Consider the following 25357-nt stretch of genomic DNA (forward strand, 5'->3'; position numbering starts at 1 on the left):
ATCTCGTTGCGATTCTTTATTATCGCATTGCGATAGTCAGTATCGCATTGCGATAGTCAGTATCGCATTGCGATTTTCCCAATTCGCGTTGCGATTTACTTATTCGCATTGCGAATTGGGAAAATCGCAACGATACTGTAGACCATCGCAACGCGATTTTCAACTATCGCATTGCGAAAATGCAACGCGAATTTGCGATAATGGAGATCGCGTTGCGAATTAGCGATCGCATTGCGGTTTTGTTGGTCATTTTGGCAAATCCGGAAAAAGTTGGTTAAAATCGTATATTATATGGGATTTTTGGTCACTGAGGTTATTTTCTCTTATTTCAATGTAATTTGTGCACAATATTTTATTTAAACTTTATATAGACATGCATAAATAGTAGATATCGTATAAAATTTTAATCTTAATAAATATAAAAGTTCAAATAAAATACATAAAAGTTTATTTAATACATATTATTTTAATTATAATTGATATCCATATAAATAAATATTCATAACACCCATTTGGATATCTATAAAACAATGTGTCTCGTTAAAACCTTATAAATATAAATTTTCTACACGAGAAAAAATCTTAAGAGAAAATCTTTACAATTTAATCTTGAATGCGATCTTCAAATTCTGAAATATATAATGCATCCATTAATAAATCTTCTAAATTGTTATTTGAGTATATTCATCGGATATTTATATTACTATTCTTTTAAAATTCATGAGATAAAACATTTTAAGAAAATATGCTTTATTTGATGCGTCGTCTTTTCAATTGAGTCAAGTATTTTGCATTATTTTTTATATGATATATTTGACATCTTATCATGTATAAGCAAATTACATTTTTTATGAATGTGTAATAATCTTAGCCAAACACATTTTAGAAACTATATTCATAACCAAAACAAAAATATATAGGGAGAAAGGGTCACTATCTCACCCTTCGCTCCCTCAAAATATCTATCTAAACTTCCATTGATAATAATTGAATATCTTGGAGAACTTATGCACCCCAAATCCGATTCACAAACATTTTCGAAAAATCATGTGCATCAGACGCTCAAATAATAGTGTCCCATTGTAAAGAATCAAAAGCCTTATGTAAATCAACTTTTATTGAATATTTAGCAGATAAAACCTTCATAAAATACCTTATCATTAACTCATGTGCACGAATGATGTTGTCAGTAATAAGAGTGTAAACGAGCCGAGTCAAACTCGAATATTGCAATAATCATCACCTTATCTAATTTCCTAGTCAAAGGTATTTCCACCTGATGATTAGACCAAGTGAAAAAAACCCCACATTAGGATGATTGAAAATTTCCACTGCTCAAACACAATCCCAACATTCTTTCATATCCCTTGAAGGGTCTTCACTTATCATCGTAATCGTTCTTGTATAAACTATTAGAAATATTAAAACAATCCTATTTTCGTAAAATATAAAATTTTATTATTTTATGATAAGATATTTTAAGATTATGTCATGTGATATAATAATAATAAATTATATTATACAAAATAAAATTAAAAAATAATTGTGAAATTTAAAAAACAATATATAAAATATAGATTAAATTAAAAATACTAAATTCAGGGATAAAAATTGATTTTATCCCTTGAAATTTTATTAAAAAATAAAAGGTAAAAATGCACCAGAGATCCTTGTACATTTAGAAAATTAGTGTGATTCTCGTATTATTTTTCTCTTAATGTAATCCTCAAACTCATAAAATAAACTCAATGTGACCCTTTGATCACATTTTATGTCGTTGACCGTTACAATTTTTATGTCGCTCAAGATGCTGACGTGGTAGTCTATGAAATTAATGTAGCGGTCAATGGTGGTTGATAAGGTGACGGATAACATGACATATGAGCTAAATTGATAACTAAAAAATAAAATAATGACAGTCACGTCAATATCGTAAATAATTTTGTCATCATCATGAACTGTCACATCGACACCGTAATAATTAAACGACGAAAATTATTGATGAATGAAAGAGGTACATTATTTTTTTTAAAATACAAGGGCAATGTTAAAAAAAATATGAGGGTCACGATTGTTTTCTTTCAAAAATACACAAACCTCAAATGCATCTTTACAAAAGAAAATGATGTTTTCATGCTTTATCCTTTTGCTCATTGCGTAGGGTAGAGAAACCACGTCAGGAAATTGAAACGATCAATCGTGACCGTCGGATTTTTGTCCCATTTTCTCCTCGTCGGCATGGAGATCTACTTGAAACCGTCGCTGATTCTTACTTAGGTTTTATTCGCTTCTTCTACTTTTAGCGGCGCTGCGAATCCATGATCGTCACGGTCATCAGCTGAATTCGACTCTCACTCTTTCACTTCGAGACTGAGTCTAAAGAGTTAGCTCTAACATCCCTCCTCGATTTTACTCGCATCTCGCAAGACAAAGGTAGCTCTCTCTCGTCCTCTATCTCTTTCAATTCATTGTACAATTAGAACACAGCATAGATCGGCTGAATTACTTAGTCTATTGAAAGTTGAAGCTCTTAAGATAAGCAATTAGCTAGAAATTATTGCTTTCTAGAGAATTGGAGATATTTTTGGTTCATTGCCTTTAAGGTTTTAGTAGTTTTATAATAATTCATTTCCGTGATCAAATTTTGCTTCAGGTTCTTTTATTTTTTTTAACTATTATATTACTGATCTTACTGTTATTTTCATAGTGTACGGTTATGAGCAATAATTTAAAGCAATCTGTTTTCTGTGCCAGTCTTTGAAGCTCTTAAGTAGTTGAAAGAGAATGAGAACGAAGCGAAAACGAGCATGCAGGAAACTCCCTGCCCGAAAACCGACTGCATTGGCCAAAAATGAAGAAGCAGTGAACCAAGTTGAAAAAACAGTGAACCAAAGCGAGGAAGTATTTTTAAATTTTATTAACCATAATAGGCAAGAGGATGCTGTGTCTGCAGATTCGAATGATTTGGAAGTAGTTAACTCGGACCCTGTTGGGGCCAAGAGTAATTCATCTTCATTGTGCTATTCAAGTGACAGTGAAGAGTCGTTTAGTGCTGAAGAAAGTAGCTCTGATGACTCATCAGTTGAAAGGAGATCAAGGAATTCAACTAAAGGACATGGTAATGCAAAGCAGAAATCAAGTAAATTTCCAAGGAAAGGGAGGAAAGATGGTGATAAACCGCCCAGGGTTTTGCATTCTTCCAGTAAAAAGCAAGATGAATCTTCGTTGCCTCAGCAGGACTCTCGCTACAATATGAAAGAAACGAAAGCTGCATTGGAGGTATGCTGAAATCCTTATCACTGCTAATTTTTAGTCATTGCTTGATTAACACTTAGAATGCTTGAGAAAGAAAGAAGATGTACTTCCAAATTGCCAGTTTGCCATTTTTCTAAACTTATCAGGTGATTAAGAAAATAATGAAGATGGATGAGGCTAAACCATTTAATGTTCCCGCCGATCCTGTTGCTTCAAGAAAACCTGTAAGTGTATTGCCAGTTTTCTAAATTTATGAATTGTGTTGCCAATTTATCTTCATCAACTGCATGCTTTGGGTTGAGTCTATTCTAGTTATATTGATTTATCTCACTAACTTTCTCCCTCTATTTCTCCCCCTCCTTCCTTCCTTTTGGGTTGTGGTTTCCTGGAAACAGGATTACTTTAATGTAATAGATACACCAATGGATTTTGGTACAATATGTTATAATTTAGAAAATAGCACAAAGTACATGAATGCAGAAGACGTTTTTAATGACGTACAATACATTTGGGAGAACTGCTGCAAGTCCAATAAGAAGGGAGAGTACATAGTATATCTAATGAAACGAGTGAAGAAAAAATTCATGAAGTACTGGATAGCCGCTGGCTTGAGCACTGAACAATCAAGAAAGATTAACGGTACGTGTTCAGAATTACTTATTTCTTACAGTTATTTCTCCAAAATTTATGCTGGAGATGCAAGAAGTTGTGGAAAAACAATAGATGCTCAATGAAATGAGATTTTCTGTTATACCAACTACTTTGCCATTTTTTTTGAATTTTTACCGTGAAGAAGTAACCGGTGCAGCCAGTATACAAGCGATTACAAATTCCACCATATGTATAGATAGTAGGTTTTGGGGTTTACTGATAATTAGAAAGTTTCAACTTTTTTTTTGTTGATAAAAATAGGAGGTCTCGTTAAAAAGCCCTTCATAACCTTCAAACTACAGAAGTAGCTTAACGAACATTGGAAGGAGGAAAAGATTGCCTCAAAATTTTATTAATATAATACTAAGTACAATACCAGTACAATACAAACAATAACAGCCAGAATACACCTCAACCCAAAACTGACCAAAACATACAAACCCACACTTAAACAACCAGTATAACACCCAGAACCTAACATAATCACCCAGACCCGAAAACAGTGGAATCACCCAATTCCTACTTTAGCCAACCCATCCGCCTCCCAATTGGCGGATCTCAAAATATGCCTAACGATAACATCCTGTTCTACCACTAAAGCAGCAATATCTTTCACCAATGACTTGAATAACGGAGTGCAGCAACCTGGATTTTTGATCCACTCCAAAGCAGTAGAACAATCCAATTCTAGAATAAGCCTCCCCCTTGAATCAAAACCGGACTCCACAAATAAAAGCAGACCCCTTTTAATAGCCAATAATTCAGCAAGGATAGGAGGCCCAGATCACCTTCTTTTTTAATTGGAACTCAATATCAGGAGATGCCTTTTTTTTCACATTACATCATGACATTAAACTTCTCTTTAATGAAGTATGAAATGATAGCAGTCTAGCTGGTAAACCTAATGTAGGGTATTTAGGTTAATGTTGATAAATGGAAGTTTATATGTACGTGCAATGATGATCTAATCTAATGTTAATGCCCTTTTTATTGGATTATAAAATCTCAATTATAGGGAAATTATGAGAATTTTGATTTGGTATTTAAGCATTTACCTTTTAATTTTCATTCACTTGGTGGGAACTTCATACAAACCATCTACAACAGACTATGCTCCAAGACATAGTGCACATGAGCCTTTCTATCCAGGGGGTGGTGCGGTAGATGGCGCCAGCCATATGCAGCAGGGTCAATTGGGTTTTTATCATCATTATCCGTACTTTCCTCCATCAGGCTATAGCCAACCTCATCAGTTGCCGCAATCTGCACCAAGCACTACATGGACACAGTTGGCCCCAGGGAGTTATCATCTACCTCAGCAGTCACAGCATCCGCAACCAAGCACTAGTCAACCACAATTCTCCCGGTTACAAGCTCGCACAGGCAATATGTTCATCATTTCTATCTATTTTTTTCTTGGATGGTTGCTATAACTTTTTACAATCTATCTTTCCTTTTTGCCTGTTTGAAGCTCGTACTAATTTGATTTCAACTTCAAAACGTGCCATTGAGAAGTGATTATGTTGTTGTTTTAGTTTCACAGCAATGGGTAGTGTAATATTCAATGAAATCATTAACATTTTTTGATGTTATATATGTAAATGACTATATTTTTCACAAGTTTACTGGTTCTGCAAGAATAACACGCTACCTCAAAAAAAAAAAAGATTCTTAATCTTGTTATTTTAATCTATCTGCCAACAATATGTGATGACACCATTGAGCTATTTTCATTTCTATCTCACTCCATAAATGATTTTTGTAGGATATTCACATTATTATTAACTACCTAAAGACATGACCCCTAAACACAAAAAGCATGCATCTTCGTCAAAATAGAAAAGAATGCATCTAAGGCTCCTGCAGTATTTGATGCACAACAGACACTGCTGCCCTCAAGCAGCAGCAGAGCATCAGTCAATTAAATGCTGTTACACTGCCCTTTTCTTGTAATCAGGGCATTATATTCTTAAGTTGTTCTTTATTTCCTTACTCAAGAATCCGTTACAGCCTAGATTAAAATTGATAAAATTTGAAACTCAAAATATGAGAGAGAAAGAGTCAGTCAAGTAGGGAGAGAAAGAGAGAAAGGTCAATCCTCTTCCGGCGTGAGTTGGACGGTTTTCGTTGATAATCTTAGCAAGAGAGTCTCTATAAGAGAGTTAAGAGATTTATTTCTTTCTCAAGGTCATGTGGTTAGAGTTTTTATTCCAAATGAGACAAACAAACCAAAGTATAAATCCTACTTGTTTGCCTTTGTTCAGTTTGGTAATGAAGTAGGAATGTGGAATGCAGTTGAAAATTTAAATGGGTTATGGTTAGATGGGAGAAAAATATTTGTTGGAGTTGCAAAATATCAGAAAAATCGTTCAAGGTATGGAGGGTCAGATAAGGTTCTAGTTGGTGCTTCAAAGAAGATAACAAAAGGAAATACCAATACTACTGCAAGAGCTCAGCGCACAAGAAGTATAAGGGATGATAGGTCTTATAAGGATGCTTTGTTGATGAACATCCCATAGAGAAGAGCTTTGAAAGATTTAGAGAATAAAAATGATGCTTCAGATAGGGGGAAAGGAAAGAAGAATATTTGGGAGATGCATATTCCTTCTGATCAATCATCCTGGCTAAAAAGATCACTCACGGGCATTGTTAAACAAAAGTTTGATCTGGAGTTGGTGCAAAGCACTTTGGCCAAAGAAGGTTTCGAAGTCTAGATTGCAAGCTGGGGCCACATTTGGAAATCTTGTGTCATTATATTTAAGTCAGACGAGGAGATGAAGGAGGCTTGGATGAAAAGGAGCGAGTTGTTATGCTTCTGGTTTGATAGACTGGAACTTTTGTTGAATGAAGGAGGTATGCCAATGGCTTTTTGTTTGGTGGAGCTCTATGGTGTTCCATTACTATGTTGGCAAGAAGATTTTTTAGAAAAGTTAGCGGGGAGGTGGGGGATCGTAGATGGTATTCAGAACTCGACAAGAAACATGGAGGATCTCTCGGCTGTGAAAATTCTGATTAGGGTGGCAAGCCCTTTTGATGTTCCGGAAGTTATCACTTTAGGTTCGTATGGAAGATCCTACAAGGTGAAAATTAAGTTGGGCTCGACTTCTATCTATTCTGGTTTTTTCTCCAGTTCCATGCCGGAAAATTTTTCCGATGAAGGTGAAACTGCATCAGAGTCGTCGGAGATGAAAGTTGACAGCTTAAAGTCAACTGATAAGACAGGTACTGTTCGATTGGTTGAGGAATCACGTAAGAGAGTTGATAGCTGGATGGAGCAGGGAACTACTTCCGCTTTTGTTGAGTTTGACAGAGGATATCAGTTTCCTAGAAGAAGCAGGGATGGGATAAGCATTAATGAAGGGATGCCAGATTTGCACAGTATTGGGAGTTTTAAAAAGGGAGAGTTTGCAGGTTAGGGTTTAAGGAATTTGAATAATTCAAATGGTAATTCTCATACCCAAACAGATGGTAGTAGTGAGCCCATTTCCCCAATAAAGAAGTTAATTCCTAAGGGTCCAGCAGTTCTCATATCTGGACTTCAGTTTCCATTAAATAATCAGTGTTTCATTCATCCAAGCAGTCCGAAGATAGTAGTAAATGAGAAGATTCAATCTAGTAAAATAATAGTGGAGGGTGGTTCTAATTTTACGGCATTGAATTCAGCTAATGTGAGGTCTGCAGAAGGTAATAATTTGTTAACTGTGGGGGTGTTTTTCAGAATCGTCCAGCAGAGAATATTTCTATGAAAAGTGCTCCGGTGGGAAGAAGGATGATAAGAAGTTATAAGAGTTTATAAAAGATCTCGGGTGAGGAACATTTGGCGAAGTAGTGAGCAGGATTTCTTATCTCAAACAGAGGGTGGTTAATCAAACAGAATGAAAATGTTGTTATTTTAAGATATGCACAATCTGAATTTCCAGAGGATGATCAAAACTCAGAAGAGAATTGTGAAGATGTGGGGATTAGAAGATCTAAAAGGAGAACTCAAACATTTTTTTTTATTAAGGATGCCTTAGAAAAGGTTAGTGTCTCCACTATTTCATCCACTGCTTTTACTTCGATTTTAAAAGAAGCTCTTGCAACTTGGGAAATTTTTTGAGGAAAAAAGAAAAGCAGCGAGCTGTTCAAAAGATAGTTTTCGAGAAGAAACCATTCTTTCTCTTTTTGCAAGAAACAAAATTGGAGGCATGTCCAAGGTCTTTTTTGAGAAGAAGTGGACTGAACAATCTTCAAGGGTATGTTGAATCACCAGTAGAAGGTTCATCAGGGGGATTACTTAGTTCTTGGGATGACAATGTTTTTAAGGTAGAAGATAGGCAGATTCATAGGAGATTTATTGCTATTTTAGGGAAGTTCAGAATGAATCAATTTTAGTGCGGGTTTATTAATGTATACGGACCTTTGGTGGAGGAAGAAAAAGCATATTTTTTTGAAGAGCTCAGCTTGTTTTTGAATGGTATTAGTATTCCTTTTTGTGTAGGAGGGGATTTTAATGCTTATTTAACAGAAGATGAGAAGGATGGAAGAGCACAAAACATAAATTCGATGGAGATTTTTAGGCAATTTGTTCATCATTCGGGCTTAATTGATTTTCCATTAACAGGGGGAAGATTTACTTGGGGTAACAATTGGGAAGATCCTACTGTTGTCAGATTGGATAGGTTTCTGCTGAGCATTAATTTTTCATCTGCATTCTCGAATATCACCCAACTCCTACTTCCGAGATCTATTTGTGACCATAATGCAATATTGCTTCAGACAGGGGGTGATAATTGGGGTAAAAAACCTTTCAGGTTCAACTATTTGATGAATGAGGATGGGTTTAATGAGCAGGTTGTTACAACTATTAAAGATTGTAAGAAAGTTAATAGAAAAGCAGGTATTCTGAGCATCATTAGAAGTTCAAAATCAGTTATTAAAAGTTGGTATGGAAGAAGATTTCAGTTTCCAGCTTCAACCATTTCTGTTTTAGAAGGGAAGATTCACCAATTAGAGCAAAATTCTCAGTCACAGCAGGTATTAAGGGGTACAGACAGTGTTGAAGAATTGCGGTCTTTAAGATCATAATTGTGGAAGTTATACAGGATTGAGGAGCAAGTCTGGATTCAAAATTCAAGAGTGAAATGGATAAAAGAAGGTGATCGAAATACAAAATTTTTCCATACTTATGCTTCAATTAGGAGGAGGTTGAATTCTTTAAATGCTCTCAAAGTGAAAGATGAAATCATTTATGACCCGACTCTCATCAAGGCAAGTGTCCGTGATCATTTTGTTGAAACTTTTAATTTCAAGTCTACCCTGGAAGTGGAAGATATCAAGCTGAATTTTTCGAGAATAACTTTAGAGCATAGTACAAGCTTAGAGAAGAGGTTTACGGAAGAAGAAGTTTGGGAGGCCTTGAATTCATGTGATAGCAACAAAGCGCTAGGGCCGGATGGGTTTAACATGGGATTTTTCAAAAGGTTTTGGACCTAATTGAAAGTTGATATTTTGAAATTTTTTCATAATTTTTACTTGGGTAAAAATTGGGAGCATGGCATTAATCACACCTTCATAACCCTCATCCCTAAGGGTTCAAACATTGGGGGCTTAGATGATTTCAGACCTATTAGTTTAGTATGCGGATTGTATAAGATCCTTTCGAAATGTCTATTGAGAAGGTTGAGATGTTGCATGAACGATGTCATTAGTGCTTCACAATTTGCTTTTACTCCTAGTCGACAAATCTTGGATTGTTCTTTTATAGCTAATGAAGGAATAGATTTTTGGAGAGAAAGGTTTGAAGGGTTGTGTGTTTAAGGTAGATTTTCGGAAGGCTTATGATACAGTGGATTGGGATGTTCTTTTCAAAGTCATGGACAAAATGGGTTTTGGCATAGAATGGTGCAGCTGGATAAGAAAGTGTGTGACCACAGCATCAGTTTCAGTGTTGGTTAATGGTGTGCCTACAGAGGAATTTTCAATGTCAAGAGGTCTTAGACAGGGTTGTTCACTTTCCCCATTATTGTTTAATTTTATAGGAGAGCTACTTAATCAATTGATTCTCAAGGCGGTATCTTCGGGGTTGTTTAATGGTTTGGTTGTCGGCAAAGAAGAAGGTTCTTACATGCTATCCCATTTGCAATTTGCAGACGATCTTATTATTTTTTGTAATGCCTCTAAGACGGATATTTTAAATGTTAAGAGAGTTCTACAGGTTTTTGAAATTATGTCCGGTCTACAGCTTAATCTCAACAAAAGTAAGTTATTTGGCATTAATATTACTGATGAAGAGGTCAAGGAGTGGGCGGGGGATCTTGGGTGTGCAATTGGTACTTTCCCTTCTGATTATTTAGGGCTGCCGCTTAGAGCAAAAAGGAACTCTTCCGCTCTGTGGGATCCGGTTGTGCTGAAATTCTTCAAGAAACTGTCGGGTTGGAAGGCATGAACTCTTTCTTTGGCAGGGAGACTGGTTTTATTGAAATCAGTATTATGTTCTTTGCCTACATATTATTTGTCTATGTTTGAATCTGTGCAGCATCTATTCATCACTTGTAATGTTGTTTGGGAACTATGGAATAAAGTAGCTAGTTTCTGGGAAATTGCTATGGTTCTACCACAAGATCCTCCTTCTCTTCTTTGTTCCTGGGGTGAGTTGAGGGAGAAATCTACGATTTGGAAGTTTATTTCGGGAGTCATCTTTTGGTCTATATGGAAACATAGGAACAAAATGGTGTTCGAAGGAATTCTTTTAGACAGAGTGTCACTGTTCTTCATTGTTAGATTCAGGCTTGCTAAATGGTTCCATGCCAAATTTCCGGGTATTAATATACAAGAGGATGTGCTGATTGGTAATCCATCTCTTGCAGATGGTGTTTCATCTTGTAATGTTAAAGATCGTATTGTCTTTCGGTGGTTACCCCCCCAGTAGACTTCCTAAAGATGAATGTCGATGGAGCTGTTAGGCAGAACGATTCGGGTGGAGGTATCGGAGGCTTATTAAGAGATTGGAATGGTTGCACTCTTTTGATTTTCTCAGAGAGTATTGGTCAAGCAATCCCCCCACTTGCTGAATTAAAAGCTATAAAAAGAGGCATGGATATTTTTCTGTATTCTCGGTGGGCTTCAGTTGGTAGGTTGATCGTTGAAAGTGATTGCTCGTCTGCAGTGGAATGGATTCAGTCCCCGACTTTGGCACCTATTTTTTTCTCGCCTATTGTTTATCAGATTTCGAGTCTTATCTGTGAAAAGGTTCATTCAGTAAGGTTGATTCCAAGGGAGTGTAACGGAGAGGCAGATAGCTTAGCAAAGAAAGGGATAGGTTGATTGTAAGGGTCTATTTGTGGTTTTCTTGACTAAGTGTGTAGGTTTTTATGTTGGGAGGAGTGTTTAAGTTTTATGCCAAGCAATTTAGTGTTATTTTTAACTTTTATGTAACTTTCAATATTAATAAAAGTTCCAAGGCACTCTTTTCCTCCTTCCTATGATTAACGACCTTTCTTCAAGGTCTTTAAATTAAGAAGGGGGTTTTTAATGAGGCCTTTCATTCCTATCAAAAAAAAATTGTCTATGTTTAAAATTCCAGCAGCAATGAATACTAAGTTGCAATCCATCATGGCCAATTTTTTGTGGGGAGGAGGGGCAGAATCTAAGAAAATGCACTGGGTCAACTAAATAACAGTGTGTAAATCAAGAAGTTGTGGTGGTTTGGGTGTGCCGAATCTTAATTTTATGAATAGGGCCTTATTAGAGAAATGGTTTTGGAAGTTTGCTAATGACAGTGAATCAATTTGGAAGAGGTTGATAAGTTCCAAATATAATCAGGACACTAATATGATTTCTTTCTCTAAAAAATATCCTACAAATGCTTCTTGGATTTGGAAATCGGTGGTTAATAATCATTTTAAAGAGGATGAGTTTGGTGCCAAGATTCGTAGCATGTTCCAAGTCAGAGTGGGTAATGGGGAGAGAATCAGGTTCTGGGTAGATATTTGGGCTCTTGATCATCCTTTGAAGACTGTTTTCCCGAGGATATATGCTCTTTCATTGAATCAGTTTGGGACAATTAAGGAATTTGGTGAGTTCAATTCATCGGGGTGGTCTTGGTATGTCCAGTTGAGAAGAAACCTATGTGATTGGGAGTTAGAACAGTTTTCTAATTTTCTAGTCATCATTCATAATTTCAGCCTATCCCAAGAGTCAAGAGATGGTCTGCTTTGGGGAGGGAATGGGGAAGGCATTTTTACTGTTAATTCTTGTATGAAGACTTGTTTTGTTGAATCGGTAAAAGATAGTTTCTGGGATAAATGTATTTGGAATGGGTTGGTGCCTCCTAAAATAGAAACTTTTATGTGGCAAGTAGCCCATCAGAAATTGGCAGTTAAGTTTGAGCTTCAAAAAAGAGGGGTTTCGGGGATTGTTGATGTTTCTTGTCCTTTGTGTAAAAGAGAGATTGAATATATTCCTCATCTATTTTTCTCTTGCAAGGTGGCATGGTCCCTATGGAATAAGTTTTTGAATTTTTGGAATATTAGTTCGGTCCTTCATGGAAATGCACAAGGATTTTTACTTGCTTGGAATGACATGATGTTTTCTTCTTCTATTTGGTCCTCAATTCCGGGTTAGTGCTTTGGACTATTTGAAAAATTTGGAATGCCATGGTGTTTGAAGGAAGGTCTTTGGATCACATTGAGTTATTTTTCATGGCTAGGCTAAGGCTTGCTTCTTGGTTCTTAGCTAATTTCAACGAGGTTACTATTACTAAAGACTCCCTGATAAGTGATACATCTATTGCAGATTTCTGTTTTTCTTCCAGAAATTCGGCTACTAAAATTGTGTCCTAGATTCCTCCCCAAAGGGTTTTCTAAAACTGAATGTAGATGCAGCAGTTTGCAATGATTGGCGAAAGAGCGGTGTGGGTGGTTTACTAAGAGATGAGGCTGGTAAGATTATGGGTTCTTTTAAAGAATCTGCAGATCCAGGCCCTCCAACTTTGCTGGAGCTTGTTGCCATCAAGAGGGGTGTACTTATCTTTGAGCATATTCTTCAGAGGTTTAAGAATCGGTGGATTGTTGAATCTGATAGCAAACTTGCTGTGGATTGGGTTAAGAATTTAGATAGCTGTCCTGGTGTTTTCTTTCATCTAGTCAAAGATATTGTTGCCATGATAAGAGTTTTGGAAGGAGCTATCAGATGGGTTGACAGAACGGCAAACATAGAAGTTGATAGCTTAGCTAAGGCTGGTATTGTGTAGTTATTGTTTGTTGGGTTGGGATATTGTTTAATTGAGTGAAAGATGTGTTCTTTGGTGTGTTTCGGGTTGTTTTTGTAAGGGCTTCTTTGTTTTAAACATTATGTAATCTTTTACTTATTAATGAATTATGAGGCACTCTTTTCCTCCTTCCGCTGATTAAGGAACACCATTTGGTGTTCCGTTAATTATGAAGGGGGTTTTTAACGAGGCCTTAACTTCTTATAAAAAAAAAGAATCCGTTACAGCAGGTTCTAAGTTTGGAAGCATGCATTTTTTTCCTGCATGTCTGAAATCTAGTTTCGTCATCAATTTGCCCATGTACTTGATTTTCATCTATCTGGGTGCATTCTGTCACAACTACTATGTAGTTGTTCTCATTTCTATTTATATCATTTTTTCCCCTTCTGCTGTAGGATATTCAAATTTTCAGCCTCCAGGAGATGTAGCCCCAAAACACAAAAAGCATGCATCTAAGAAACAAAAAAAGAACTCAGCTATGGGTCCTGCAGCCTCCATTCTCAGTGAGCCACTAGACCAGTCGCAACAGCCTCATTTGAGCTACTGGCCGCCGTATGGTCTGCAGCCGTACCAACAGAGCATCAACCAGCTACAATTCTCTCAATTGCAAGCTGCCGTAGATGGTGGTGAGTAAAGGAGTTCAGATTCCCAATGATCTTTATACTGTCTTTTATCTTGTAATCAGGACATTATATTCTCAGTGATTACTTATTTTGTTTATTTTTATAATCCATCGTTATAGGTTCTGAGTTTAGATGCATGCTTAGTATCTTCATGAATTTGTCTATATATACTCGAAAATTATTTTCTCCAAAGGATCTGCATAACTCGCTACAGATGATAAAAGTATAAAAAATGGATTTAGAGGAATCTCAAGATTTTTTCTTCACATATATCCGACTTTCTATTTTTCTGCCCTAGGACACTCACACTTGCTGCCTCAAGCAGATTATACAAGGTCCCGTGGCTACGTTCCCTGTTATCCAGTGGATCCGATGGTTCTCCCTGGCCAATCACATCCCTTGCAGTCCCCATTGAACCATGGGGAATCTAGTGAGCTACAGCAACGGCAACCGAAGGCAAGCCATTGCCAGCCTCAGTCGTCCCAGCTGCAAGATAATGTCGATATTGGTACCGTCTGACCGCTGCTTCTGTGACAATCTAGGAACTATTGGCTTACCCTTGTGTTTAATAAATTGTATAGATGGTCTTATCTTCTATGCTATTTGATAATTTAACCATCAGCACCAGCAGGAAAGCAGTAATGAACATAAATAAAAGCTAAACATAATTATCTGGAATAACCTTCGGTTGCTTGTTAAATTGCATCAGCTATGAGTTATTTTTCTTAGGTGTTGTGAAAGTTTGTAGATTTCCTTTATTTGAAAATGATTGATACTTTCAACCTTGATGTAACTTAATATTAGTGTTTCTTTTCCGGTGGAACATCTGGTTTTCTTTCCCCTTCTTGCAGAACATTCTCACATGTCTCTTACGGATTCTACCGTGAGGGGTATTAGATGTGCACTTAAGTATTCTGCTGGCCCCACAACCAACAAATCTAACCGAGTAAATCAGGAGCAGTTGGGCCATGCCAAATCGCAGCCCGAGCAGACCCCACAGAGCCTGGAACAGCAACAGTTCACAAAAAAGAGAAGAGGAAGAGGTCCTACACGCTGCCGCTTCTTGGAGGACCTGGCAGAAGGTGAGCAGATATTTGTCCAGATCAACAAGCTTGGACAGCCTGTTGGTCCAAATGCATACAAGCTAAGCTGCTTCCTGGGCACAATAGCACGGAATGGACACAAAGCACCCCTTACCTTTATTCACTGGAGGGCAATGCCAGATTCTTATAAAGGGGACATGTGGGAATATGTTCAGGCATGATAAAACATTTGCTCTGTCTTTCTGTGTCATATTACTTTCTTTTTCATTGACATTTTGCCTCTTCCATTTGCTATATAGACAAAGTTTGACATTGATCCAAGTGGCAAGTCTTGGGTCATGCAGGCTATTGGTACAAAATGGAGGGACTGGAAAGCAGATTTAAAGGCAATGTATTACGATTCTCTTAAGACGGATGAAGAACACTTGAAGGTATGTGATCCAAGGGTTGTCCCTGAGCAATGGTCAAGCCTTATTTCATACTGGAACACTGATGAGGCAAAGGTACATGCTGAGAAGTGATTGTCAACTCAAAATACCTCTACCCAGCTGCAAATTTTATTGGTAATTAATGTTTATAATTGCCATTTGTAGAAGCGTTGTGCAAGAAATAAGGCTATCCGTAAAAAACAGACTTGTGGACATTCATCAGGGACCAAGAGTTATGCAAGGATATGTGAGGAGGAGGTGATTTCTCGTTTTCTGTAGTTACATGCATGTTTCATATTTTACTTTGGCCATATTTGAAAGAAGCTGTTGCTTTTGTTGTTGAAATAGCGAAACAACAGGCCAGATGGGAAGGAACCAACTAGAGCTGAGCTTTATATACTAACACATACACACAAGGATGGACAGCCTGTTGATGAGACTGCGGCAGAATTAATTGTATGTACAAATAACTCAACTGTACTTTTGCTAGTTGCAGATTTATATGTAAATCTTGTGCATCCGCCCTTGACAAATTTTGCAAGTTGAACAGTTGTGTTTTTCTTTGCAGTCAAAGATCCGCGAACAAGAAGATAAGAAGCAGAATAACTCACAATGTAGTGATGAGTCAAATGACACCTTGTGTCAAGTTATGGGAGAAGAAAAAGGTGACTGTGTGGAAACTTCTGGAATGGGTCCCAATCGTACTGGTATTTTTGGCTCAAGGCCTAGCCGTGCTGCCCTTGTGAGGATGGCTTCCGAGGCCAAAAGTTCCGCAAATGAGGAGGTGCGTAAGATGACAGTGAAAATGGAGGCCATGGAGGAAAAATATACCCTCATGGAAAACCACATGGCTAGAATTGCCTCAAACATGGAAAAGTTTCTACAGAAGATTGGTGTGTCTTCAAATATTTTGGGGTCTGAACAGGTACCTCTTATACCAGTATTTAATGGTAGTTATTTTTTGTCTTATGCCATACTATTATGCTGTTTGCATAACAGTTATATGATACTCCTAAATGTCCCGAGTACACAATGAAGCTACAACCTACAGTACATATTTAGTAGGGACAATATTTTTACTGGACATGTTAACTAATTAGCTAGTCTTGGAAATGTACCAATAGCTAATAAAACAAAATGTTGTGACCGAGTGGGTTTGCAAAATAAGGAGCTTTTAAGCATATAGGGTAATCCAATATATTATGATAAGTGCCTTAGTTGATTGTAAGATCTTAATTGTGAAAATAAAATGATCTCAAAATATAATATTTTAGGAAATAGCATGTCATGCATTTGTAGTTTTGTTACAAATGTGTGCAATATCATTAAGCATATTTCAGGAATTTACAGTACATGACATTGAAGAAATGTTTTCTCTCGAGATTCTATACCTTTGATCATGCATTCTACCAGGGATGGACGCATGATTTTATACCGTCCAAAGGTGCGAATTTTTAATAAGTTATATTAGAAATTTAGGGGGTGTCAAATTAGGTCTTCGATAGAAAATACTTAAACTATATGGGAATTTGAAATTTTCAGGGGGTGTGATTGTTCCCCTCGGTCCATCCCTGCCTTCCATGTATGCCATCCGTCTCGCCTGCATTAACTTATAAATTACACATGGAAAACAAGACTTCCTTTGTTCATTGTGTATTTACTTTCGGAACCAGTTTTGCCAATAACTCGGTTTTGTTTTCTTTTTTCCAGCATTTCCATGAGGAGGAAGACCCGGAAGATGATGATACTTAACGGACTTTACCACCGTTTTCGCCGTAGGTGGCATTATTCTGATTCAAATTGGTAGTGTTTTAATGTTGAACTTTTGAAACAACAACCATTGAAGGAATGAAGTTGCTAAGCGAAACGTTCTATTTTGTCTGAATGAATGCGAAGCTATTAAGCAAAATGGCTGTGGGTGGATCGCCACCACCGTCCGACAAGTTGAATTGTTTCCCTCTGGTATTTATTTTTTCCCCTGATGAGTTTATGTTTCCGGTAAGGTAACGACAATGCATGCAATTATTTAATGGGTTTAGACTTTTAAGTTGACATGGTTTCAGAACCAGGCTTCTACATGTATGTGTATATGTATATTCAGGATATATATCACTATTTTCAGATGATAAAACTCATGTGGATTTGTACAAACTTTAGATATTTCCCCCCTTTTTCATTTGATGTAATTACGTACACATTCATGTGGATTTGATGTAATTATTTGTTAGCTGCAGGGTTGAAATTTGGCTTTCACTTCTGTCTTTGTAATTGTCACGATACACGAAGGTTATGATTGAGGTAGAGTAAATTTCGATTTAAGAAATTGATAAATCATTAGTTTTGGTAACAGAAAGATTAATTTATTTCCAAGTGTAACCTAGTTTAATAAAAAAAACTATTTATGAAAATGATAAAATAAATGTTAAGATTCTAATATCAATTGGTTTAAGGTTACTTTTGTTTCTGTGGTAGATATTATTTATCAATTTTGTCTCTATTTTATTTTCATATCAATTTAATCCTTAAAATTGTTTAATGGCATCATTTTATGCTCTACCCTTAACTTGAAACTATACTCTACCTCTAACTTGAAACTATACTCTACCCTTAACTTGAAACTCTAAGTTAAGTTGAAGGTTATGGTTTAGAGGTTATAGGGTTATGGTTTAGTGTTTATAATTTAGGGTTTTAAGTTAGAAGTGAGATATAGAATGATGCAATTGAACAACTTTGAGAGTTAAATTAACGCGAAAATACGATAAGGACAAAAATGATAAATTAAATCTATTAAAAAGACAAAAATTACCTTTATGCATATTAATATTAACCAGTGTTGATAGCAGGAGTGTTCAACTGTTCATTATTGGATATTAGAAATGTTGGGTGCTTAATTTATCGGGTATCAAACTAGTTAATAAGTGCCTTAGTCTTGAAATTTGAGTTCTTATTAAATTTTGGTACATATTAATTCGAGTAATAAGGTATCTAATGCTAATTTTGATTTTTTTTATAAATTAGTAAATTTTGATTTTTATAAAATTGAAAAATGAATAAACTTAAAAATTTAGACAAAGAGACATAGGAGGTTTTGTACTTTCTAAAAAAATTAACGTGTTCATCGTATTATTTTTTTGACACCCTAATTCAGAAAATAAGTCTAATATGACATGTTGATCAACGTTTTTCTCGCTGATCATACTAATGTGGTGGTTCAAAGTGTCGTCATAGCAGTCCATAGTGGTTGATAATGTGACGGATAACATGTCAAATGTATTAAATTGATAACTCAAACATGATAAATGAAATGTCATGTCAGCATCGTGAACTACCACATCAACAACGTAATGGTCAAACGATAGAAAAGATGGTCAAAAGATCATATCAAGTTTGTTTTCCGAGTTGGATGGCCACATTGAAGGAAAAAAAATACGAGTTATGTTTTTTTTCTAAAATATAGGGATCTCTAATGCATTTTTGTCAAAATTTTAAAATTCTAAATTATATAATTTAAATATAAAATTATAGATATTTAAGCGAAATAATTTGGGGAAATAGAGAAAAATTGTTATAATAATAATAATTTAATTTAAAATAAAAATTAAAAATAGAGTCGAGTAAACACTTAAATATTAATACGACGCCGTAATTCAGGGCATCTGAAAATTCTTTTAAGGAACAAGGTTTGGGAACTCAAATCCATCTTGTCCCTCCGTTAAAAGTGAAGAAATCTCCAAATACCTAATGTTAACTTCTTTCTGGGATTTTGCAATTACTTAATTACACCCGCAGCTAAAGGTAAACACTCTCACATCTTCAGGAAATTTTATTGTACGATAATTTAATATACAGTTAAAGAAAAATATTATTAGAAATATTAATATTTTTTTAATATTTTTAATAAAGTATTATCTAAAATATTATTTTTTATCAAAAATATTAATTTTGTTAACTAATTTCTGGTAGAAAATAATATTTTAGACAACGTCCAATATTAATATTTTTAATAAAAAAAATAATGTTTTAGATAATATTTTACTGAAAATATTAAAAAATATTAATATTTTTAATAACGTATATTATTAACAATATATTAAGATGTGGTTAAAGAGACATCATTTTTCTCCAAAGTAATTATTCGCTCTTATTTGTTTCTTAATTTTTAAAAGAGAAATCCCCTTTTTTTTTGGGCATTTTTTTTCGAAAAATCACCGGTGACCGATATATTTATCGATCTAATATCGGTCAGATTATATTTTTCGATCTAACACCCGTAGCAGTAAAGCGTGCTCCCTGTCCCGCGCTATATGCTGATTTGGCGCCACGTGGGGTATAGTACGCCCCATGTACCGCGCTATACACTGATAAGGCTTACACGTGGGTATAGCGCGGCCCCCTGATCCGCGCTATACGCCACGTAGGGGTATAACGCTGCCCCTGCTCAACGCTATACCTAGATATGGATTATATTTACATATAGCCGCGCCTTGTATGGTTATAAATACCCTTCGTTTCCCGTTAAGTTTCTCACATCTCCTCACATCTCTCTCCTCTAACTTATAAATTAATTCAACAATTCCGTCAACGAGTAATAATTCTGGTAATTTTCTCATATTTGATTTAGAAGTTCGTGCGATTTTTCGTTATAAATTTTGTTATAATTTTTTTATACTTATTGTTTATTATGATTATTTGAAAAAATATTATACTAATTATTTTCAATTAATTTTTGTGTTTGTAAAATTGAAAAGCATGAGCATACGTCAAAATAGTTTTGCGGTACATGTAATAATATAAAATTATATTATTTAAATTATTTACGTTGATGTGTAAAAAATTTATTGTGTTATATTTTCGTTCATATATAATTTATTTAATCAGGTTTGTTTCAGTTATTTTTTTTGCAGATATAATATTGTCGCACTTTTAAACTCAAAGAATGTCGCGACTTTCAGCTATTGTTTATTATAATGGTGAAATTCGAGAAGATGAAATCGGCGTTGTTTTCGTATCAAATGAGCGTGTTAAAATATCATTCAAGAGAAACATAACTCTTGAGGAGCTGATAACGAAGATTTCGAGGAAGATTCATGTTGGAAGTAGTAGAAGAATGTCGTCGTTGCAATACAGATTTCCAACATCATTGTTGTCATTAACTTATACAACGTTTGAACTTTTCGAACAATGATGATGTTCAAATGATGGTTGAAGCTCAAAGTAATTATTCAGACGCCGCTATTGAAATGTATGCACATTTTGTTCAAGTGCGTGCTGTTCGGAGTCAATCTTTAAGCTCTAACTATGGGTTGGCTGAACAAGTTGATCAAGTTGACAGCCCGACTACAATAATGTGTAATGATTTTAATGTCATAATGGGGAGACATTCATCCGCAACTCCTTATGATATGTACCGAGGTGGGTCCACGAATAATCCGTATGGCAACACCGCGTCCAGTTCAAGGGGAAAGCATTCATCTGCAAATTTCTTTGCAGTTTCCATATGTGAAGTTTCCATTTGACACGATGGCTTCAAGCTCCCGGGGGAGGCATTCGACTGCGAGCTTTTTCGATCTCAATGTCAATGTGCCTTCTAGTTCAAGGGGAAGGCGTGCAAGTAGTAGGTTCTTCGACCTAAATGTGGATAGCATGGAGGAACCATCATCTCCACCAGAAGAACCGCTTCGTGAGTCTGGTGCGGATGGTGCTGAGACTGGACTATTCATTCACCCAGAATCACCGTAATTCAACTCTGATGATGATGAAGTTCCAGGAAATGTGGCACAAACTGACCCTCCTGCACACATGTATGAAGCTGATTATGGTGCAATGTATGGGCCAGAATTTGCGGATATGCCTCATCTCGGTGACTATGGATATTACTCATCAATAAATAATGGTGAGTTATATTTAGGCATGGAGTTTTCAAGCAAAGAAGAAGCGGGTATGGCTATAAAAAATTATAATATCCGTAATTCTGTTCAGTCCAGAGTCAATCGATCGATGACCGAAAAATATGTATGCTATTGTGCCCGACGCGAAAACGGAAGCAATTGGATGGTTCACGTATTGAAAATGAAGAGGAAAACAACATATGGGAATTAACAGTAGACAACGGTCCTTACACATAAGATCATCCTAACTTGGACTCTGAAATGATATGCCAAGCCATCATGCCCATGGTAAAAACAAGCTCTCATATAGCTGTTGCAGTGTTGATTTCAGTTATAAAATCGCAGTATGGGTACACTGTATTCTATAAAAAAGCTTGGTTGGCAAAACAAAATGACATTGTCAAACTTCATGGCGAATGAGATGCATCTTACAACGAACTTCCAGGTTGGTTTAGGCTGGTGCGGACGTTGAATCCTGAGATAATTATGGACTTCGAAACCTCCTATGCATACCATAATGATCGGGTTCTTCACGATCGAAGCCAATTCTACCGGGTTTTTTGGAGTTACCCACAGTGCGTTAATGCTGCCAAATATTACAAGCATGTGGTCCAGATCAACGGGACTTTCTTGTATGGAAAATACAAGCAAGTTTTATTATTGGCAGTTGTCCAAGATGGCAATCGCAATATTCTTCCAATTGCTTTTGCTCTTGTTGAAGGAGAATATACAAATTCTTGGGCTTTTTTCCTCTGAAATTTACGTGCACATGTTATCACGAGGGAAAACATATGTGTCATTTCAGATCGCGGAGCTGGGATCAAAGCAACAATGGAGTCCTTGGGTCCAATGTGGCAACCACCCTTTGTCCAACATAGGTATTATCTCCGACAAATTGCTGCGAACTATCACAGAAGGTACAAGAAGAATGATGAGCGTCAATTAATTGTGTGCATGAGTAAGTGAAACTGATATAGTTTGTTTTCTTTCAATCGTTTTAATTTTGCAAAGAAAGCAAGTTAGTAAGTTATACATTTCTTGATCAGGTTACAAACTATTTCCTCGAACGTTTGAATCAATGCTTCAAGATTTGCGGGCGAAGAATGAGGAAGGATACAATTACATCAGCCTCATTGATAAAGAAATGTGGACGAACGCATATGATGGTGGATATTGATATGGACACATGATGACCAACTTAGCAGAGGCAATCAATTCAACTTTAAAGGGTGCACGTCATTTACCAGTAGCGGCTTTGGTAAATACTACATATTTTTATTTGGGGGCGCTTTTTGCGAAGCTCGGGGGACAAGCTCAAACCTGGATGCAAGGCGGTCATGTCTATTACCCTAGATTAGTTGCAGATCTATAGGAAAAAATTACTGCATCAAATGGAATGTCTGTAACAAGCTTCTCTAGAAGGCATGAAATGTTTCGTGTCACAGAGTTGCCGCGACCTCTTCAAGGGATTGAAGCTGTGTCGTTAAGAGTAAATCTAAGGGACAGAACGTGCGACTGCGGGTTTTTTCAAGCTCTGAAGTATCCATACTCTCATGTGATAACAGCTTGCTCGCATACACGTCAAGACTATAATCATTTTATGGATCCCGAATACCTACTATCTGAAGTTTTTAAGGTATACGAGTTTGAGTTTCCCCCATAGGTAATGACAAAGACCCTGATGAGGTTCAAGATTGGCTTCCGATTGTACCAAATCCGAGTTTATTGAGGGAGCGTGGTCGTCCAAAATCCAATCGAATTCATTGCGATATGAATATTCGAGAAAGATCTAGACAAGACAGAAGATGTGGGCATTGTAGAAAACTCAGGACACACTAGAAAAACATGTCCACTTCTGTTGCCATCAAGTAACAATTAATGAGGAAATGATGTGTTTGTTTATCAAATAATAATTCTTGTACTTTGATTTGCATTTACTTCAAGTTAATGTAATTCGATAATCGCTGATGAAGATTAAAAAAACGAACACAATCATTAAATTTTATCAAACTAATAACAATTTGGTATTTGAATATAATTTTAAATACAACAAACTTACAATAAGAATTAAATGGTAAATGATAACCAAATTACAATAACTAATATTAAATGGTAATAAACAAAATTAACTGAAATACATTAAAAAAAGTCCAACAAATTTAACAAAATAAAGTAAATACAAATATAAAAAAAAGCTATCGATACCTGCGACGCGAATGTGTTCCGTAGGGCGGTGGCTGTCGGTCTCGAGGAGGATTTCTTCGTATCACTGGTTCTGACTCCTCGCTGTCATCATCATCACTATCGTCGTCATCGTCGTCGTCCTGAGCAGATACATTAGGTTGATGAGGAGCTGATGACGATGAAGCACCTCCATAGAATAAGGACCCTGGAGGTGTATGACTGACTATCCCACCGGACTGCGAAAACTGGGAAAACTCATAAAACCCAGACATCGCTGAGTGTGAAAATTGTACAGGAGGTGTCTGTGATGCGGCCATGGGTGATGAGGCTGAACCCGCCATATATCCAGTATATAAACCCTAAGTCGGATCTACAAACATAGACCCATAATAGCCTCCAGGAGGGGTCATCTGTGACGGTGGTGGCAGCGGGGGTAATAAAACCAGGTTAAGGCGGCGGCGACGACATCATATACGGTTGTGGCATCATAAATGGTTGCGGTGGCTGCTGTGAAGGTCCTGCTGGTGCAGTTGAGGATGAACCGGAAGCATCTGCTCTCCATCCACGAGTCGGGGGACGATGGTGAAGTGTCGGTGAACGTCTCTGTCGACGTCGCGGAAAGGTCTGCCCTCGTGCATCCTCGGGAAGCAGGAAACGGTTTCCCGTTACTGTTGAACCACTCATAATAACCGTCAGCAAACATCAAGAGCTCATCAAAAATTGGCTCTCTACGGGGAAGACGCCGATGTCGATCCTCCCACAACACTACCCACTCATGATGCCTCACCAGCCAATCTTTATCTGTCTTGCCGCGTCTATCTAAACTATGCAACTCGTCCATATTGCGAGGTGCTTCCGGAATTGGTTGAAAACAACCAAACTGCCGGAGCACGCGATAAGTAGAGTGCCACTCGACGGTCGCATAACAGATCAGAGGGACCATCGCCATCCAAACATTTGATGGGCCCCTCAACTCAGGTGAGATCACCACCCTCACATCATCAGTACAATATGACACCCATTCAAACTAAAACAAATATTATATAATTTTTATCAAAATAATAATCTAATTATATAACTATAATCTAAAATCGATTTTTAAATATTAAAATTCATACATGTGTGCCAGCCTTCTAATCGATTAGCGCCCTAATTTTTTTCTAAATCATCAGGTAGCTCCTGATGATTTTTCCTATCAGTAGACCACCTATTCAAGGAAAAAAATTATTATACGCTGTATAAAATTATTAATATACAAAATCAGTTTTATAATTACCTCAGAAGTAGTGGAAATACGAATGGGTTCTTCACAACGGGACATAAAAAGGGCAATCGATACCATGCCCAAGACTGCAGCAGCAGGAGACATCCGCCGATAGCATTATGCCTGTAGTTAGTGGCTCCACACATCTCCCTGTACAACAAAGCCAAAACTGCCAAGCCCCAACTGAATGATCCGGCCAGACGAAAGTCACTAAGATGTCGCAACCACATGCAGTGAACTAGGTTGCGCGATTTGTCCGGCATCAGCAACCCTCCTATCAACTACAGTATGCATGCCTGTGCATACATCTTCTTCATCCTCAGCATCCTATCAACTACAATATGCATCCTCAGAGGCGTCTGCGCTCAACTCCCGAAAATTGGCATCTAACCAATTTAATGGTATCCTACCTCCAATAAAACTTTCCGGGACACGTCCTAGATTATCCCGACACAAAGTAGTCTAGAAACCCTGCGAGATCCCTGATATCACATCTCCATCCATCAGAAGCCCTAGGTGCATAGCAACATCCTCAAGTGTAATCATGCACTCTCCGCACGGAAGATAGAATGTGTGGGTCTCCGGCCTCCACCACTCTACTAAGGCAGAAATAAGGTCTAATTCTATCTTACAGTGACCCTGATATCTACCTATGTAACCAAATCCAGCCTCTACTAAATACGGCAAGACACGACTAGATATCACTAACTTAAGATTCCTAATAAAAGGATCTAATGCACGGTCCTTCTCCTAAAATTAAATAATTACACA

At 36.8% G+C, this 25357-nt stretch overlaps 1 protein-coding gene across 1 annotated transcript; it reads left to right on the forward strand.

Moving 5' to 3' along the window:
• Positions 1-2131: 2131 nt before the first annotated feature.
• On the forward strand, positions 2132-17083 carry LOC120145536. The gene is made up of 13 exons (XM_039159362.1): positions 2132-2433; positions 2708-3279; positions 3402-3479; positions 3651-3894; positions 4984-5289; positions 13552-13782; positions 14078-14287; positions 14631-15037; positions 15122-15325; positions 15416-15508; positions 15599-15706; positions 15819-16175; positions 16961-17083. Exons 2-13 carry the CDS (start codon positions 2785-2787, stop codon positions 17000-17002), a joined length of 2775 nt encoding a protein of 924 aa, XP_039015293.1. The 5' UTR covers positions 2132-2433; positions 2708-2784; the 3' UTR covers positions 17003-17083.
• Positions 17084-25357: the final 8274 nt, after the last annotated feature.

The sequence above is a fragment of the Hibiscus syriacus genome, unplaced genomic scaffold (genome assembly GCF_006381635.1).
Source record: "Hibiscus syriacus cultivar Baekdansim isolate YM2019G1 unplaced genomic scaffold, ASM638163v2 tig00110893_pilon, whole genome shotgun sequence".
NCBI lineage: Eukaryota > Viridiplantae > Streptophyta > Magnoliopsida > Malvales > Malvaceae > Hibiscus > Hibiscus syriacus.

What these genes read in the sequence shown, in the direction of transcription:
- LOC120145536 (XM_039159362.1), top strand. Translation starts at nt 2,785, where the DNA reads ATGAGAACGAAGCGAAAACGAGCATGCAGGAAACTCCCTGCCCGAAAA. An exon ending in CTGTTGCTTCAAGAAAACCT is followed by an intron (nt 3,480 to 3,650) that starts GTAAGTGTATTG and finishes TCCTGGAAACAG; the next exon opens with GATTACTTTAATGTAATAGA. An exon ending in GCAAGCTGCCGTAGATGGTG is followed by an intron (nt 13,783 to 14,077) that starts GTGAGTAAAGGA and finishes TTTCTGCCCTAG; the next exon opens with GACACTCACACTTGCTGCCT.